Here is an 18,417-nt window from a genome sequence, read left to right as displayed (position 1 = left end):
CAAGACTTCAGAATAAAGATTTGCCCCAAGAATAATTTTTATAACTTTTATAACTATATAGCTTATACTGTGGTATTTACATAGTTTATTTTATATATACATATCCATTAGAAGGTCGTCAGGGTGGAGCAGGGGGTGAATCTGCTAATGCTTTAGTAGTCGGGGTGAAGGTGGAGCAGGAATCAGAACATCTGGTTGTGGGATGCTGTGATCACCAAGGTCAAATAAGCAGATGAGGTGAATGGTGCATAGTGAGTTTCCTCTTTATCAGCGTGATTGAACACAAGTGGAAAACATGAGGTCACGTCTTAAGAGCACAGATCCTCTCATAATCATTACCAGACCAAATAGTGTCATATAGTATTTTTGTACAGATTTAAGTCAGAAACATTTTGTTGTGTTGTGTGGTTCCTCCTTCACTGCGTAGAGGAGGTTACGTTTTTCAGACAGATAGTGTCGATCACACATCATAGAGCTACTGCTAATTCTATTTATATATTTATATCCATTCTCCTGCTCTAATTTCTCTCATTTACCAGATTTGCAGACATCTCTCATTTGAGGACACTGCTTGAACTTGTTTGTTGTAGCACAGCAGCCTCTAGTGGCCACAGACACACTTATATACAAAGATAACAATTATTATCTTACAACCAGCCCTGTGAGAACTAATTCGACTACTGTGTGTCAGAAGTTGAAATATTACCTAACAGCTTGCGAGTGATACTGGAGATTATTTGGGTTTCAACACCTGCAAATTGCAACATAAATAATGTGGCACCAGAGAAAAAGCAACTACCATATTTGTCTAGACAATGAACAGATGTAAAACTTGATTTATTTAACCTGTTTTCATGTCTCAGTACTATTAAAATAATTTAAAGATGTATCAAATATCACAATTGTAGTTTTTTTTTTGTTTTTTTTTTACATAGCTCTATTAGTAGTTTAATTCCTATAATATTTTATAAGAATAATCTGCTCGTCATCGGTTCATTGCTCATTCTTTGCTGTCAGTAGATTGCAGGTAACTTCAAGTACGCAATTTCTCATCACTCCGTGTTAATTAGATTTAATTTATAAAGGATATATTGTCTACAACATTTAAAAACGAGTAATACTGAAACTCAGTCATGAGAATAAACCCATGTGGTGTGATGTCACTAGACTTAGCCTATTTACCCTCTGCTTTGCTTTAAAAAGCATACAGAACTACATCATGAAGTCCCAGTGTGTCCTTTAGTGTGGGTTCATGAAGGGAAAAGAAAATACATCAACACAACACAGGGAAGCAACACATCTCATCTGTCTCTCATCATCATTTCAACGTCACAGTATTAAAGTTGGGGCCATTTCACCACCAGATAACACACTTCTGACTGTATTCACCTCGTTTTATTGAATGTATTTTTAGCTCATGTGGACGCACAGATGGCACCAGGCTGCAGGCCCATGATGCCCACAGATGAATCTAAGCAAGGTACTTAATTGGCATGGTTTCATGTTGGGCTGCAGTGTGGACAGAGCCTGAGCCCCACAGCCTGCAGGAGGGGAGACCAGGGAGCATTTCACCGTCTACAACATCCTCTTAGCTCGCAGCCTGACTTGCACGTTGTTGCCCCCATCGCAGTGCGAGTACGAGTCTGACAGGCTGCCTCTCCCAAACTACACCATCCGAGTTACTGAAGAGGCTTTCGACTCAAGCCTCCATCCGCCATTTTCAGCAGATTGAAAGCAGGTAGCGCACAAATATCACACGGTCCCGGTCAAATGAGGCAGGTAAGTGAGCGTATGAGCAGCCTGAACCCAAATAACCCACACTAGGACAGGGAGGGAGGAAAATAATAAAAAAAAAAAGAAGCTCCAAGCACCTTCCTCCTCCAGCACCGAGCGGAATGAGAAGAGAGGACGGTTTACCAACAAGGGGTAACAATAAACTGCATCCTTCAGGCGCTGCACGCTTCACACAGGCGTCTTTTTTATTGTATTTGTCAACTTTTCTTGTAAAGAACCGATGCAAAACGCTTTAAAATCCGCTTTACGCACACAGACGCACACACCCACGTTACGATGCCCTGCTCCGTTTGTTGCTTGAACTCCAGTTAGGAGGGATTTAAACATGTCTGATCACTTGTCTAACGCCAGCGGATTGTTGTTTAACAAAAAAAAATATAAAAGATAAAAACATTTTTAAGTCAAGTAAAGCTAAAAGCAGGCCAATAGAAAGTCCACGCACCGCATCCTTTGTTTAAAGAGGGTGTTAAAAAGCCTGAGCTGTGGCTCCACAAACCAAGGCAGTCAGGTTTGTTTAGACTCTGCCACTGATAAAATGTTTACATGGCTTCATTAAATGCTTTTAGGTGAAACTATCTGTTAGTGAAGCATGTGACATATTCATTTTAATGAATTCAACTGTGCTCTGTGTGCAACATGAGGCATGGGTCTGCAGCTCATTGTGCTCTTTAACAACTGGCTTTGCCACTAGCTGGGACAAAAGCAAGTTACTAAAGCAAACATATACATATTTACGTACATATTTTATTACCCAAGCCATAAGGAAGCATGTTGTTCGACCACACACCTGTCCATTAATCGTTGAAAATGATTGTCAGTTTTAAGGATCTGACAATCAATTTACAATCTATTGGTAAATGTTCGATTCATTTATGAAGCTTTAGATTAACTTACCAATAAATATTTATAACTTTTAGTGCATTTATCACTTGTTTTAACATGAAATCTATGAATCTAAGAACAATTTAAAGTAAAACTTTGACCATATGATACTATTCATCACAACTGTATCTGCAGGTGACCAACACTCTGTACTGTCCCTGAACGCACCAAACGCAGGATGAGAGGCTGCATGGCTCTCATGTCTAGTTGTGATTGGAGTGATGAAGAGGAGAAGTGCTCCTCTTCATGCTTTTTGGGATAAATATGAGAATCACATTCATATAATCGATTACGTCGAGGCATCGACCCAGACCTTAAAAAACATCTAAACTCTTAAAGGGTGACTTCATGCACTTTGAAAAGTGCTTCCTATGTTTCTACTTTGAGGGGTATGATGTTATGGTCAACGTCTCCCTGTCTTCCCTGTGTTAAAATACCTCCATTTCCAGCTGAAAACTCTTTGTGATGACGTTATCTCCATTGGCTGTCTGTGAAGACTAGAACTGTCTGCTTTCTCCCCCAGCACAAACCTCTTTCAAACTGGCCTGTGTAAATCTGAGACTGTAGTGGTACACCAGGAAAACAGAGCTCCAGAAATGCTGTCGGTACACAAACAGCAGCATTGCATTTTACTCTTAAAAGCACTCGGAGCTTGACTTGTATTTTCCTTGGTTCTCTGCTTGTTCTGAGACGAAGCCAAACACAAGTCAAAACTTTTGCCAAACATACAGTGGCAAGAAAAAATATGTGAACCATTTGGAATTTCATGATTTTCTGCATTAATTTGTCATAAAATGTGATCTGATCGTCATCTAAGCCAGGACTTTTAACAAATATAATGTGCCTAAAATAATAACATTAAAAAAAGTCTGATATTTTATGTTTTTATTGAGAACAACCATAAAAACCTCATAGTGCTGGTGGAAAAAGTATAATAACCTCAACCAGGTGCTTCCTGTAGCTGTGGATCAGACCAGGAGGAATTTCAGCTCATTCTTCCTGCAGAACTGCTTTGTGTCATATTCTTTGGACGTCTCATGTGTGTGGCTCTCTTCAAGTCTTTCCATAGCATCTCCAAAAGGCGGATTTTGTTTTACTGAAGCTATTCTGTTGTGTGTTTTGGGTCATTGTCCTGTAGCATCACCCAACATCTGCAGAGTTTCAGCTGACGTGTAGACATTCTCCAGTTCTCTCTCCAGTTCCAACGATTCTTTCAAATCTTTTGGTGTTACTCTTGGTTGATTTCTTAACCTCAATGACGAGTTTTCGTTCTGGTCTTGGGGTCATTTTGACTGGCCGCCCACTTCTTGGTAGAGTAGCCACAGTCCCAAAGTGTCTCAGTCATTGTTTGTCTAACATTTAGACTGGTGAATTTCTAAAGTCATTAACATCACATTTCACAAAAGCTGGAAAGATTACAATGAACAATTCTTAACCATAGAGTGGTTTCTGTCAGTCAAAGTAGCTCTAGTCCACACCTCCAAACTAATTTTCGTAACACCTGATTCCAATTTGCACTATAAGCATTATAAGGTTTTTATGGTTGTTCTCAATAAAGACATGAAAGAACATTATTATAATTATTATATTATTTTAGGCACATTATATTTGTTAATACTCTTGACTTAGATGAAGATCAGATAAGATTAGATCACATTTTATGACAAATTTATGCAGAAAACCATGACATTTCAAAAGGTTCACATACTTTTTCTGGCCAATGTATGTCTTTGTTTTTGAAAAAGAAACAAAAGAAATGGGTTAATTTCCACGTATTGTACCGTAGGTCATGGCTATTACTGGAGGGACGGTGGAAACTCTAAATGAAATTCCAGCCCATGTGTGGAAGGGTTTGCCTGATTGTTTGAGTCTCGGACCTTCTGCTGTAAATCAAAGTCGTATCGGTGAGTAAATAAGACTATATAATATTGACTGTCTGCAAACTGTGATGCTGAATGTCTGTAATCTTAAGACTTTCATTGTTTTCTGGCTTGAGAAAGTTATGCTTGAGACATATGCCCATGCACCCATGAAAAGGTAAAGACTTTACTTTTACTTAAGTTTTTACTTTATCATCTACACCTGTACAGTCCTGTAAAAGATCTATGTATATGTTTAAATTCAATTCTCAGAAGTGGGAGTACCTCTTCAAATTTTGAAGTCACAATAATAAAAGTGCAATTTAAACACAGTTAAATGCACTGATTTTTCTTTAATGTCCAAGCGTGGTCCTGGTTCGTTCAATTGGATTTGAACTATTTCAACAAACTTATGTTTGTTGGACACTGAACGTCAAACATTTTGAGCTACAGAACAGTGAAACTAAACTTACAGAAGAAAATATTTATTGTCAACCCATTTCACAAACAAACTAATTTTCCACTAAGTTAGAAAGTTTGTGTTGGCAGCACTGGTCTAAGAGAAAAATTAACACCTGGACTGGATCGACTCATACTCTGCCCCTGTCTCATTGGTACGGCCAAGTTCAGCTTTTAAGCTTGTGAATTATTTCTGATGGATATTCGCTGTAGTCTTAGTACCAAATAAACACAGCACAGGATGTTTTTCTCTGGGTCCACTCTTTAAATATACTGATCTACAGAAACTGACACAAAGTTCAACATTTAGTAATGGAGAAAGTATCAGAGGTTTTTCCTCATTTTTATTTTCAGGTGTTTGGGCCACTCAGGTCATTCCTAAGGGAAAGAGGTTTGGTCCGTTTGTTGGAGAGAAGAAAAAAAGGTCCCAGGTGACCAGTAATGTTTACATGTGGGAGGTAAGTTCTTTATTTAAAACGCTCACCTCCACCTCGGTAGTAGTCACTGAAGAGCTAAAACAAGCCCGACTACATTCTGTATTGAGCAAAGCATCAGCAGGTCGAAAGAGTTGATACTGTAGCTATAAAATCAACTGTCAGCTGCTACAGTCACACAATACGTTAACAAATATGGGGAATTTAAGCCCAAGCTTTTGTTTTGGACGACAGTGAGAAAAACCTCTATTTTATATTATTACAATGCTGTGATAAATGTTCCTTCTTCCGCTCTATGCCTGTGTCCAGGTTTTCTTTATACATGTATGTTTTACAACATGTCTGTACCTGTGTGCTGTAGGTTTATTTCCCTGCACGGGGCTGGATGTGTGTTGACGCCACAGACCCCACGAAGGGGAACTGGCTGCGATATGTGAACTGGGCACGCTCCAGTGAAGAGCAAAATCTTTTCCCCCTGGAGATCAACAGAGCCATTTACTATAAGGTTTTAAGGGTAAGCTAAATACACATTCATAACATTTAGCAGGTTGCACATCTAGGGCTAAATGGACTACAAATATGAATATCCTGTAAAAGTAAGTAGAAGAAAGAAGTCTTCTGGGATTGACTGAGTTGAAAAGGAGGCACCATTTATTAACTTGGCATCTTAGTGCAAATATTAACAACAACAAATAAAATATATAGAACCAGGATGTTTGTTTACATCTGAGTGGTTTAGCTGCACAGAAGTGATGCAGCAGACGTCTTAAAGTACCATAAAAAATAATGGTACATGAACTCCTAATTAACTGGTAAATTAGTGTATTTATGCATTTGGTTTCTGCCAGTTAAATATAATGAATGTAGGGAAAGACAGACTAATATGAATATACATTTTCTGCTGTCAGAAATCAACTTGGTGTACTTTACTTGATTGTAACTATGGTACGCTACTTTCTTCTCCACTGTATATCAAAACAAAATATTATTTTATATTTTACTACGTTACTTTACCAGCTATAATTAGCTCTTACGCTACATGTATCACTAATAATAATCTAATACTGTAATATACTAAATCACTTGCATGGATAGGTTTTCTGCGAATCAATTGCTACTTTCATAGTTTAAATAAGTTTTGCTTATAATGCTTTGATAGTTTTATAAAACAGTTTTTTAATGAGCTGGGCAGATTAATCCTTGAAGTACTAAAACTAAGTCTTGTTTGAGTTTTGGTACCAAAAGATGTGAATTGATCCCATCTTAGATCACATTCAGAATACTTGGTAAAATTATTATCAAAATGATTAACAGACAAAAGATAAAATACAGTATGTGTACAAAAATGTATATAATATACATATAGTATGCTCGGTAATCATTTCATAGAGTACACCTGTGAAATCTAATGCAACCAAAAACATTAGACACATTATAAATACATTTACATGAGTTATTACTAAGGCTGTAGTAGTAAGTGGTGGTGTAGTGAATTGCAAACTACAACCTCAGTAATAAACATAAAATAAAAGAATACCTCTCTGACCGTATCAATAAAAGCTATTTTGTGAACAATGAACTGATAGATTAACTCATTTATTGTCTCTATCTATCCCCTACACAATGTTACAGTACACTAGCTACTTTTACTTTTCTCTTCCTGGATTAGAACTAAAGTTTGATGTAGTTTGCTCCTAACTAGAGAGAAATGAATGCTTAAACGAATTGTCTGAATACTTAAATACATTAAGTTTATTGAATGTGTTTTATTGATGCTAAAACTAAAACGGCGGAAGAGAATTGCCATGCAGTAAAATCCTGTAATCACTGTCAGGTAATTATATTAGTTTGGCATTATATTTATATAAATGAGGACAATATCAAAAAGGAAACATGTCTTATTTATGATGATGTACAGTTTAACAACAGAAGAAAACAGGTCTTCCAAAATAACATTAAGTTTGAATCAATCAACTGTGACTTAATAATGACTTTAACAAAGACTGAACAGTATAACCTTACTAAAAAGAGGATTTACTGCAAGGCTACATGTATGAGACCACAATATGATAAAAGATCACAGAGCACATAATGCGTTTAAAATGACTAAACACTTCATGTTGTGCATGTTATGATCGTGTAACAATGGATGCAGGACATGCAACACACTAAGCAACAAATGCATTATAATGGCTGCAGGAGACTACAGTGAAAGCCCTGTTAAATTCCCGACACCCCTGGATAGATTAGATGCACACTGGCCCAAATATCCCTGTTGCCTCTCAGCAAGACTGTCTGTGATTGGAGGCCGAGCTCATCTCTCATTGTTGCAGCCTATCGGGCCGGGAGAGGAGCTGCTGGTGTGGTACACTGTGGAAGACAACCCCGAGATAACAGCTGCACTGGAGGAAGAAAGAGCCAGCAGTCTGAGCAGGAAAAACTCACCCAGGGCGAAGCGAGGTGAGGCCTTCCACCGAACCACATTGTCATTTGTGCTCGGGTTCAGCCTCCGGTGTGAGTGCTGCACACATGCGGCACTTGTGCGCGGTTTTATTCCTTCGCAGCTCATGCGAAGTTGTGTTGAGCAGGCGAGCTAGCTAGGCTAGCTAACGAAGGAAGGCTAGTGGAGGCTAACGTTAACGGCTGCGATGTGTGGGGCTTCTCTCCAGTTTCAGTCCAGAGCTGAAACTCGTCCCCGCGGGCGGGTTTAGCCCTAAATAACACCCAATGGAACAACTGTCTGGTCTATAATAGCAACGTTAGCTGTTGAACGAGTGAGTGGGCAACTTTTTAGTCGCTTTTCCTCCTCTGGGTCCTGGCTTTGTCGAGGATGTGACCTTCCTTGAGTTCCTAAAGCATGAAAGCCATCCATCGGCGAGCCTCCCTACTTGATGGTGGCCTAGCAGGTTAGCTTACTAGCTGGCTGCCTGATCAAACTGCAGTCTATGTGGGGGCCATGGATGGGATAACAACCTGACATATAGCTGTTAAATCTAGTGGAGAGGGTTTAAAACGACCCATCTTGTCGATTCGGGTCCTGAATAACCAGTTCAGCGAGTTGTCAGAGTTGGTGTTGCATGCTAGCGTTAGGCTAAACGGCTAACCAGGTCTGAACACACGGAAATCTGTGTGTACACGAACAGATGGCAAACTTTGCTGAGTAAATTGTTATTAAAACTTATAATATTGGTACGATGGGAATACAACTATCACAGTGGCACTAATTGTACCTGGTCTTTGTGGCGTGACAGGCTGGTGTGAGAGCATTAACATTTGACACATCAAAACAAAACCTTCAAAAAACGCCACACAGACATTATTGAGTTGACCTGCTTATACCTATTTTCAGTAACTTAATAAAGTCAGATCCATGTTACACATAAGAGGAAGCAATCAAGTCCCTTATCTTGTAAGAAATGATCAGCTTACTTCTATATGTTACATTTACATTTGTCAGTATGGACTTTGGACATAGTGTTTTCATAAAAGACAATTGCATCGCGGTTAATTCAGTTCATGACCACAAAGAAAGGAGGGAATCAGCTAGTTTATCTATCTGTCACTTTATGTACCTGGTTTCACATATTTATCAGTTAAATCTTTAGCCAAAGTGTGTTTGGTGTATTATATTTTAATGTATGGGACTGGACTCTTGCAGAAATACTTATTTAGATATATAGACTTAAATAGAATTATACTGCAATAATATGACAACCCTGTGTGGCTAATATAGCTTTCAAGTGCTAACAAATGTCATTTATAGACTCAAAATCTATGTCAAGGTGTAACAGAATCAACACAATCATTAGCGGAAAATCTACAAATCTATTTAAAGTATGTAGAAATCACGATTTGAGGAGTTTTCTCCATTTTGCACTACTTTAAAATTTTGTTATTTCTTGTGAGAATAAGGAGAATAAGCCACTTATTTGTCTTTGTAACCCTTCAGGCTATAGCCACTAGTATATCATCACTGTACTGCAGTGTGGTGGCATTTGACACTGCTAAGTCAGCCCGGGTGACGTTACCCAACCTTTCCTGTTAGCTTCATTTTAATATCAAATATCTTTTATGTTGCCTAACCAGTGAATTTCAGACTTGGTGCAGTGCGTGCTAGATAAAAACAAAAGACTATTGAATAATGCACTTGTATAGTGGTGTTACTGTAGTTTCTGCAGAATTTCTTTGACCATGCTGATCAGGTGACCGATCTGCAGCATGTGTTCTCTGCTATGAATTAGGCTTTGTAGGCCAGGTCAGATGACCTTGTTGACACACACTTGATGGAAGGTCCTTGGAAAGTCTTGAGTTGGACAAGGCTTAAAAATGTAAAATAGTGTAATCTAAGCCTTTTCCAAGACTCAGATTTATATAGATTATCTTATGTTTTATCTAGCAGATTTATTGCTGATTAATGCAAGCCCATAGCAATGAATAAACTGTGTGGCTGTTTTAGCAAGTTCTGCAAAGATTTCGGAAGTTCTGCAATGGTAGTTCATATATTTTAGTTTACATACTGCATATTTGATAATATGGTGTGGTAAAATGAGCACATGACACAAAAAAGTAAAATTGGTTAAATGTCAATATTGACAAAAGTTCCATGAGTCTATGAAATGCAAATAAAAAATTAGTTCTTGTTCCTCATTTGTTCACTAGAATTGATTAGCAGTGAACTACCAAACCTTCCTGTTTGGCCCAAAATATTTTGAGCCATATTCCCAAAATCATGTTAAGTAAATTAACATTAGTTAATTTCTGCCCACTACATATTTATGAAACAATGTACAAATAACATTATACTACTATTATTTTATTTTATTTTTTTTACATTTTGTAATTATTAATTTGTGTTTGGTTTTGCTAAAGCCTGATTTAAAGCAATGCATGCCTTTGTACTTGTAGCTAGAAGAAAGCTGCTGGAGAGAGCCAGACAGGCTGGTTTGGGTGGATTCAAGAAAAGAAGTGAAACCAAACCTATTGCCAAGGAAATGTGGGATGGTGAAGAAGGTAAGTTGAGTTATAGTTATGGATAATTTGTGTTAATTGATGTATTTATAACTACTTCAACTAAGCATGTTTAGTTTATTATACATTTTCAATAGTGCTACAAGTACTTCTTAAAATCCCTTAATGATTGTATGAGAAAGGCTAACTTTGACGCTGCTGAAAATTGTTTACAGGTCTGAAGGAGGAGGGTGACAAGCCATCATCCTTAGGAACCTTACAGGAAGTCCAGCAAACCAATCCAATGAGAAACACTGATCACAGAGATGCTCAGGACATGTCAGGAGGAATGGTTGACGAGGTGAATGGCGAGGAGGAGGAAGAAGAGGAAGAAGAAGATGAGGATGATGATGAGGAGGAGGAGGAGGATGGTGACGATTTAGAGGATCCAGTTGAAGCACAGCAGCAATCTGTAGCTGATTCCAAACAAGATAAGCAGCCTGGCTCATCCCTAAATGTTGGTGAAGAAGGCCATAATGATTCAGAGGTAAAGTCAGAGTCTTATTCACTTGCAGGGCAAGAACCAGACATTGATCCTGATCTTGAACCTGATGGTGACCTTGAAGGTAATCCACATGGAGAGTCGTATCCTTGTCAGCACTGTGAACGTCACTTCTCCACAAGACAGGGTCTGGAGCGCCACTTACACATTCATGCCATCACCAACCAGCAAACACAGCTGTTTAAGTGCAGATACTGCAGTAAATCCTTTGGCTCACAGGTTGGGCGGCGGCGGCATGAGAGACGGCATGAGAATGGACCTAAGAAAAGGCCTAGCTCTCTCTCTGGAACTGCAAGTCCCTTTAGTCCTGTGGTGCAAACTGACGGGTCAAGTCCTGACTGCAGCAGTCCAAGTACTCAGTATACAGCCATGGGATCCCAACTTACTGGAGGACCTATACACAACTCTGAGATGCAGAGAAAGGAGTTGGGCCTTCATACTGACCGTCCCTTTATATTGGATGAAAATGGGGAGAGTTCAAAAGAACTTCATCCTTGCAAATATTGCAATAAAGCATTTGGTACTCACACCAACATGCGGCGACACCAACGCAGAATACACGAACGGCACTTGTTACCAAAGGGAGTTAGGAGGAAAGGCATGCTGCTGCAAGAGACATCAGTACAGCAGCAGCCTGGTGAGTCCCCCAGCACCAGCCCTCCATTGGTCTACGTGCCCAGTGCGGATACTGAGGATGAAGCAGATGGGTATGATTATGCAGTTGACATATCCAAAAATATCTCTGACAATTTGAGCTTCTACATTGATGGCAAGATTGTGTCCACCAATGCGGTGAGCAGCTGTGAGGTGATAGAGGTGGACACCAGATCTGCAGCTCTGTTCGGTCTGGACACAGTCATAATCAGCCCAAATCCGATCAGTCAGGCACTGAAGGTGGAGGGAAGAACAAGTGTTGCAAAGCAAGTCTCCAACATTGGCCAACCAGCAGCAAAAAGGAGAACATCTACACCCCCACTTGTTCCCAGCCTTAAGGTGGAGACAGAAACAGCATCTTTGACAGCTTCATCATCATCATCCTCTACATCTTCCACTTCTAATTTGCTAGTGGGAGGACTATTGCAACAAACCACAGACGCATCTGCATTTCAACGAGAGAAAACAGTTTACCTCTCACCTAAGCTCAAACAGCTCCTTCAGACCCAAGACATACAGAAATCAACAATTGCTGGGATTACAGAAAGCCATAGACTGGTCTCTCCACTGTCAGTCACGCCATTGCAAGGGGCTTCAGGCAGATTTAAAAGAAGAACAGCTTCTCCCCCATCATCCCCACAGCTCAGCCCTGCGCATAAAATAGAGAGCTGCAAATCTGAGGTGACGAGCCCATGCACCCTTAAGGTGCCAAAGCTGGAAAGCCACAGTATGTCACCACCTAGTAGCCAACCAGACAAAGATGACAGGGACACCCTGAGCCCTTCTGGAAATGATATGCATGGCCAAACATCTAGTAGTGGGGGAAATTCATGTAATCAGCAGCCTTTGGATCTGTCAAACTCCATCACTAGAAAAAGTGACAGCTTGAACAAGGTGCTCGGGGATTTGGCTCTTGATTTAAGCTTGCATCATAAAAGCACCACTGAGCCTGAATTAAAGGGAGGTCCAGGACCACAGCCACTGATTAAAAAGAAAAAGCCTAATACCAGCATGCTTGAAAAGGTGCTGATGAATGAGTATGTAGGTCTACCCTTACAAGTTGAGGAGGGCCACTCTGCAAACGTAAGTTCTTTCCATTCTCACTCTCCAAATGTTGCATCCGAGTCTGCTCATCCCTCTCCGCCATCTTTGACACCTGTCACCATGAACCCCTCCTCTCCTGGTATTTCTAGTGTGACATCGCCAACACCACCTCCACCTGTTCTACCGACCATACCATCTCCGCCAGCTATGCCCAGCTCTCCTCTCTCACAGCCTTCCGATTCATCTGCATTGAGACCTCTTCCTGTTCTCTCGCCAAAAATGTCTCCAAGATCTGTTGAAGACAAGCACCTGTCAGATACAGAAGAGACTTTGTTGAATGAAGAAAACAAAGATGAGCAGGAGAATTGTGTCACTGAACCACTGGACTCCCCAAACACTCCACCTAAAGATCCCTGTGATCGTTCAGTGACCCCAAGCTCTCCTGGGACTGCATCAGTAGATCCACCCACTACAGATGATGTTTCTCTGACTGCAGCCAGTAATAGTCAGCTGAATTGCAAATCAAACCAAGACACTGAGTTTGTAACAGACAAATCTTTGAAAACTGACTTTGCTGCTCTCCCATCTGAACCAGAATTATCATCTTCCTCACCATCCTCTTCTCCATCATGTGATCCATCTCCATCACAAGTTGCAAAATCCCTCCATCAGATTAAGATAAAAGAGGAGCCTCAGCAGTGCATAGACGAGTTGTCAGTTACACCTGTCTCTGTAGCTCAGAATGATGTTGACTCTTCACTTCAGCTTGCTGCTTTTGATAAACCATCTGACAAAACCTTTGATGCGGAAGAAGTCGACTCAACCTACTGCAAGACTTTTGTGTGCAATGTGTGTGAGAAGCCGTTTAACTCCATCAAAGAGCTTACTGGGCATATCACAGAGCATGCTGTGGATTGGCCCTTCAAGTGTGAATTCTGCGTGCAACTGTTTGGTGAAGCCCCAGCTCTGTTGGTGCACCGGACAACACTACATGGGGTGGGAAAGATATTTGTGTGCTCTGTTTGTTCTAAAGAGTTTGCCTTCCTCTGTAATCTTCAGCAGCACCAAATAGATCTGCATCCAAATGAGACATGTTCACACACCACTGTAGAGAGCGGCAAGCTTAGGCCACAAAACTACACTGATCCTTCCAGAGCCCTAGAGGAAAGCAGCCCATCAACACCAGCACCAGAGACGACAGATGAATCCGCTGCTCACAATGACTCGGACTTGGCAAAAGACAAGACTGATGTTAACAGTAATCATGCAGAGGATGAAGCAGAGGACCCCAATGAGGAGCTGTACACTACAATAAAGATCATGGCCTCAGAAGGAGGGAAGCCTAAAGGCCCAGACGTTCGTCTTGGCATTAATCAACACTACCCCAGTTATAAACCACCCCCTTTTCCTTATCACAGTCGCTCCCATGCAGGCTCTGTGGCTTCAGCTACTAACTTCACCACCCACAACATACCACAAACATTCAGCACTGCCATTCGCTGCACTAAGTGTGGCAACAGCTTTGACAACATGCCTGAACTGCACAAGCACATATTGGCCTGTGCCAATGCTAGTGATAAGAAGCGCTACACTCCCAAGAAAAACCCTATTCCCCTCAAGCAAATAGTGAAGACCCCAAATGGGGTCATGTCACCCACAGCAGTCATTGCAGGCCAGAGTGCTTTCCGCAGAATGGGTCAGCCAAAGAGACTTAACTTTAATCAAGATGCAGGAAAAACAAAAATGAGTGCTCTCAGTAAGAAGAAAAACCAGCTGATTCAGAAGGCAATTTCACAGAAAAATAAGGCTGCCACTACTGCAAAGAAGGCTACTATTAAAGTTGAACAGGAGCAGGCCTCTAATGTTTGCCCCCACTGCAGTCGGGAGTTTACTTATCCTGCAAGTCTCAGTAAACATATGGTAGTCAGCTGTCCCATGAAGCCTGTTGTGAAAAGGGGCAAGAAAGGTCTTGCAGAGGTGAAAAAAGAGCCTGTGTCTGTGGCAGAGAAAAACATGAATCTTAGGAAGAAAGCTTCAGACTGTGAAATACTGCAGACAGAGCCGACATCTAAACGTCTTGGAAAGACCAGAGCTCGAAGCTCTGGCACAGCAGCAGAGCCTGCCCGGTTAAGCAAAGTAAAAAGTGCTGCTACACTGGGCAAGTTAAAGAGGCCTGCTTCGTTCCCAGTGCCAGTTTCTGCTAGCAAAAAATCTAAGAAAGGCCACATTAAGTCACTACCTCTTACCCTGTCAGCCCTGGACACTCCTAGTGACACTGCACAACCACGGCCAGCCATGAAAATGCAGCGGATGGGAAAAGAAGGAGCACCCAAGAGATTAGCAGAGGCCAAATCACCAGCACCACAGCAGCTGAAGAAAGAGGAGAGGTTCTCCCTACGAACAAGGGAAAGAGTAGGTGGTCCAATCACCAGGAGCTCACAGATGACCAACGCAGCTCCTCCTGCTGAGGTTCAAACTGAGGAAGCGCCAATTCAAGAGCTAAAAGAGACTCAGGTGAGCTGTAGATGGGGATTTTTTTGTGGAACATAATGTAATAAAAAAGATTTGACATCACATTTTGAACAATATTTATAGCATTCAATACATGTGCTATGTGTTACTGTTATTTTTCACATACAACTTTGGGGCTGCAGAGAATTATTTTTCAATTGCATGGCATTTAAATTCGTTTTGACTTTTTTTTACTCTTTCTGATCAACCAGTTATCGAAATTGTTGCTATATTTTTTTATTTCTATATTTTTGTTTGTCTTTTGTTATAGGAGTTGCTGATGAAGTGAGCCTTGTGGACTTTACTGAGCTCTTCTTGGGATTATGATGCTCACCTCTCAGGCAACGCTCTGGACTAATCAAGGCACTGACTTCTGTGGTGGGCTCATTCACTCAAACTAAGTGAAGTCTGCTCATCTTAAATGCCTTTGCTGGATTTAAGGAGGGAACTCTCTTCATCTTCCATCTATCTTGAACTGAACTAAACTGAGCCTCGATTTTAGCCAGCCTTGCAAAAAAGGAAAAAAAAAAAAACCACACTGTAAAAGAAACTGTAAATGACATTGAGTTAATATATACAATATGTGTCATTACTTGACCCAAAACAGTAACATTAGGGCTCCGTTAATTTGGAAAACTGATAAATTGCAAATGGCAATCATGCATCAGTTAGGGTTAGGGACACTTGTTAATCATTTTGTTACATATTTTCCCCATTTGGTTGTTTAGATTTTTGGATGTCTCCAGAGTCTCTTAATGCATGTAGCGTGTAAAGTAGATGAAGCCAATTTCCATGTCTCTCCCGGTGGGCTCCTGCTTCCGTTTATACATGATTTGCAAAGTATGTATGTTTGATTAAAACTTCTGTAGTTGTTATATCGTAGAATATATGCTATTGGCTTATTTTTGTTTGGGAAACAAAAATTAAAATGGCAGTTGTTTACTGCAACAATTGGTCCTCAGGAACACTGTATACGTGTGTGTGGTAAGTATGTGTATGATTATGGTTGGATGTGCGGCCTGACAGCTATTTCTTTGGTCTAAATCTCAAGTATGTCTCATGTGTTGACGTTCTTTCTGTTTTTGTTTTGTTTATCTGACGTTAATTCCACTTGTAAAATGATGGGAATTATGTTGTATTCTCCTTAACATAATGTACGTCTTGAAAAGCAGTTTGAATATTACTCATACAGCTCAGTGTTCCTTCAGCACTTTAAGCATTTTAAGCAAATTTCAAAATTGGTTGTCTCTGTTGAGTAATTTGATACATGAAAATGACACATGAACCAACTTCTGTGTGCCAGAATGTGACTCAAATCCTTTTTCTCCCTCTGTTCATTGGGAGTGGATATGTGATAAGTTGCTTCATGTGTAGATTTTCTGAAGAGAGCTACCCTGCCATAGTAATTAAGACTGTACGTGATGAAAATATAATTTAGGCCCAACCAATGAAACGTTACTTACTCTTACTTTATAGCCTCTCTGGTCCTCATCCTGTTGTTTCCACTGCTGACTATATCCAGTGGGATAGCAGACACACAGGCAGTGCTTAAATGCTTGTGGCATGTAATGGGAAAGTAAATTGAAGATTATGATTTGAAGCTAATTTATATTTCCACAAGAAATTTATGAAATGTTATGCCTTTCAGCATCAAGATTATGTATTTAAGGATGAACAAAGACAAAATCCTGAATGACCTCAAGTTAAACGTTGCTGTAATTGACATAATAAAAAAACAACAGTTTTTCAGTTTGTGTAGAGCTTTTATTGTTTTTGCTGAAAGCGTTCACAGTTCTGCATAATTGTTTATAATTTTAATATGGTTAATGGGGACTAAAGAGACATTTAATAGCTGGGAATGGTCTTCAACACTGATCAGTATTACAAGACTGTTTCTAGTGTTGCATTACATTTGTAACTTAAATGCAAGTTGAGTTGTCAGGTTTAATGTGCTGCGTATGTATTTGTACATGATCATGAGTTTGCTGGTTATGCACAGATGTGATTGATTGATCTCAGAACAGGATCTGACTTCTTGCAGGCTATTTTATTCCCTGAGACTTAGGCAAAGCCTCCTAAAACTGAGCCCTCACTGAGGCGGTCGGACTGTGGGAGGCGGAGTGTGTGGTGTGGGTTGGACGTGGCTGTGTGTGAGAGATAAAAAGGAGAGGTTCATGAGACTTCCAAGACACAGATACGCAAGGATTGTTCGAGACGGTGAGAGACATGATGGTAGACGGGCAGCGGAGACTGTCAGTCGTGGAGAAAAGATGCCGACCTTGCGTTGTGTACAAGAAAATGACCAACGCAGCTCCTCCTGCTGAGGTTCAAACTGAGGAAGCACCAATTCAAGAGCTAAAAGAGACTCAGGTGAGCTGTAGATGGGGATTTATTGTGGAACATAATGTAAAAAAAAATTTGACATCACATTTTGAACAATATTTATAGCATTCAATACATGTGCTATGTGTTATTGTTATTTTTCACATACATCTTTGGGGCTGCAGAGAATTATTTTTCAATTGCATGGCATTTAAATTCGTTTTGACTTTTTTTTTTTTTACTTTTTCTGATCAACCAGTTATCGAAATTGTTGCTATATTTTTTTATTTCTATATATTTTTTTGTCTTTTGTTATAGGAGTTGCTGATGAAGTGAGCCTTGTGGACTTTACTGAGCTCTTCTTGGGATTATGATGCTCACCTCTCAGGCAACGCTCTGGACTAATCAAGGCACTGACTTCTGTGGTGGGCTCATTCACTCAAACTAAGTGAAGTCTGCTCATCTTAAATGCCTTTGCTGGATTTAAGGAGGGAACTCTCTTCATCTTCCATCTATCTTGAACTGAACTAAACTGAGCCTCGATTTTAGCCAGCCTTGCAAAAAAGGAAAAAAAAAACACACTGTAAAAGAAACTGCAAATGATATTGAGTTAATATATACAATACGTGTCATTACTTGACCCAAAACAGTAACATTAGGGCTCCGTTAATTTGGAAAACTGATAAATTGCAAATGGCAATCATGCATCAGTTAGGGTTAGGGACACTTGTTAATCATTTTGTTACATATTTTCCCCATTTGGTTGTTTAGATTTTTGGATGTCTCCAGAGTCTCTTAATGCATGTAGCGTGTAAAGTAGATGAAGCCAATTTCCATGTCTCTTCCGGTGGGCTCCTGCTTCTGTTTACACAAAGTAAATTGAAGATTATGATTTGAAGCTAATTTATATTTCCACAAGAAATGTATGAAATGATATGCCTTCCAGCAT

The 18,417-nt window shown here is 40.1% G+C and overlaps 1 protein-coding gene across 1 annotated transcript; it reads left to right on the top strand.

Moving 5' to 3' along the window:
- Positions 1 to 7,214: 7,214 nt before the first annotated feature.
- On the top strand, positions 7,215 to 16,895 carry prdm2b (PR domain containing 2, with ZNF domain b). The gene is made up of 4 exons (XM_026348126.1): positions 7,215 to 7,888; positions 10,334 to 10,438; positions 10,612 to 15,149; positions 15,418 to 16,895. The coding sequence occupies exons 1-4, from the start codon at positions 7,618 to 7,620 to the stop codon at positions 15,433 to 15,435; spliced, it is 4,932 nt and encodes a 1,643-aa protein (XP_026203911.1). The 5' UTR covers positions 7,215 to 7,617; the 3' UTR covers positions 15,436 to 16,895.
- The last annotated feature ends 1,522 nt before the right edge of the window (positions 16,896 to 18,417 follow it).

The sequence above is a fragment of the Anabas testudineus genome, chromosome 5 (assembly GCF_900324465.2).
Source record: "Anabas testudineus chromosome 5, fAnaTes1.2, whole genome shotgun sequence".
Taxonomy (NCBI): domain Eukaryota; kingdom Metazoa; phylum Chordata; class Actinopteri; order Anabantiformes; family Anabantidae; genus Anabas; species Anabas testudineus.
The sequence above is the reverse complement of the archived record's forward strand: the minus strand, read 5'-3'. Positions and strand labels throughout refer to the sequence as shown.

Excerpts from the sequence above, each read along its gene's own strand:
- prdm2b (XM_026348126.1), top strand. The coding sequence starts at position 7,618 with ATGGCTGCAGGAGACTACAGTGAAAGCCCTGTTAAATTCCCGACACCC. Across the intron at positions 7,889-10,333 it reads CTCACCCAGGGCGAAGCGAG|CTAGAAGAAAGCTGCTGGAG; the intron begins GTGAGGCCTTCC and ends TTGTACTTGTAG. Across the intron at positions 10,439-10,611 it reads AATGTGGGATGGTGAAGAAG|GTCTGAAGGAGGAGGGTGAC; the intron begins GTAAGTTGAGTT and ends AATTGTTTACAG.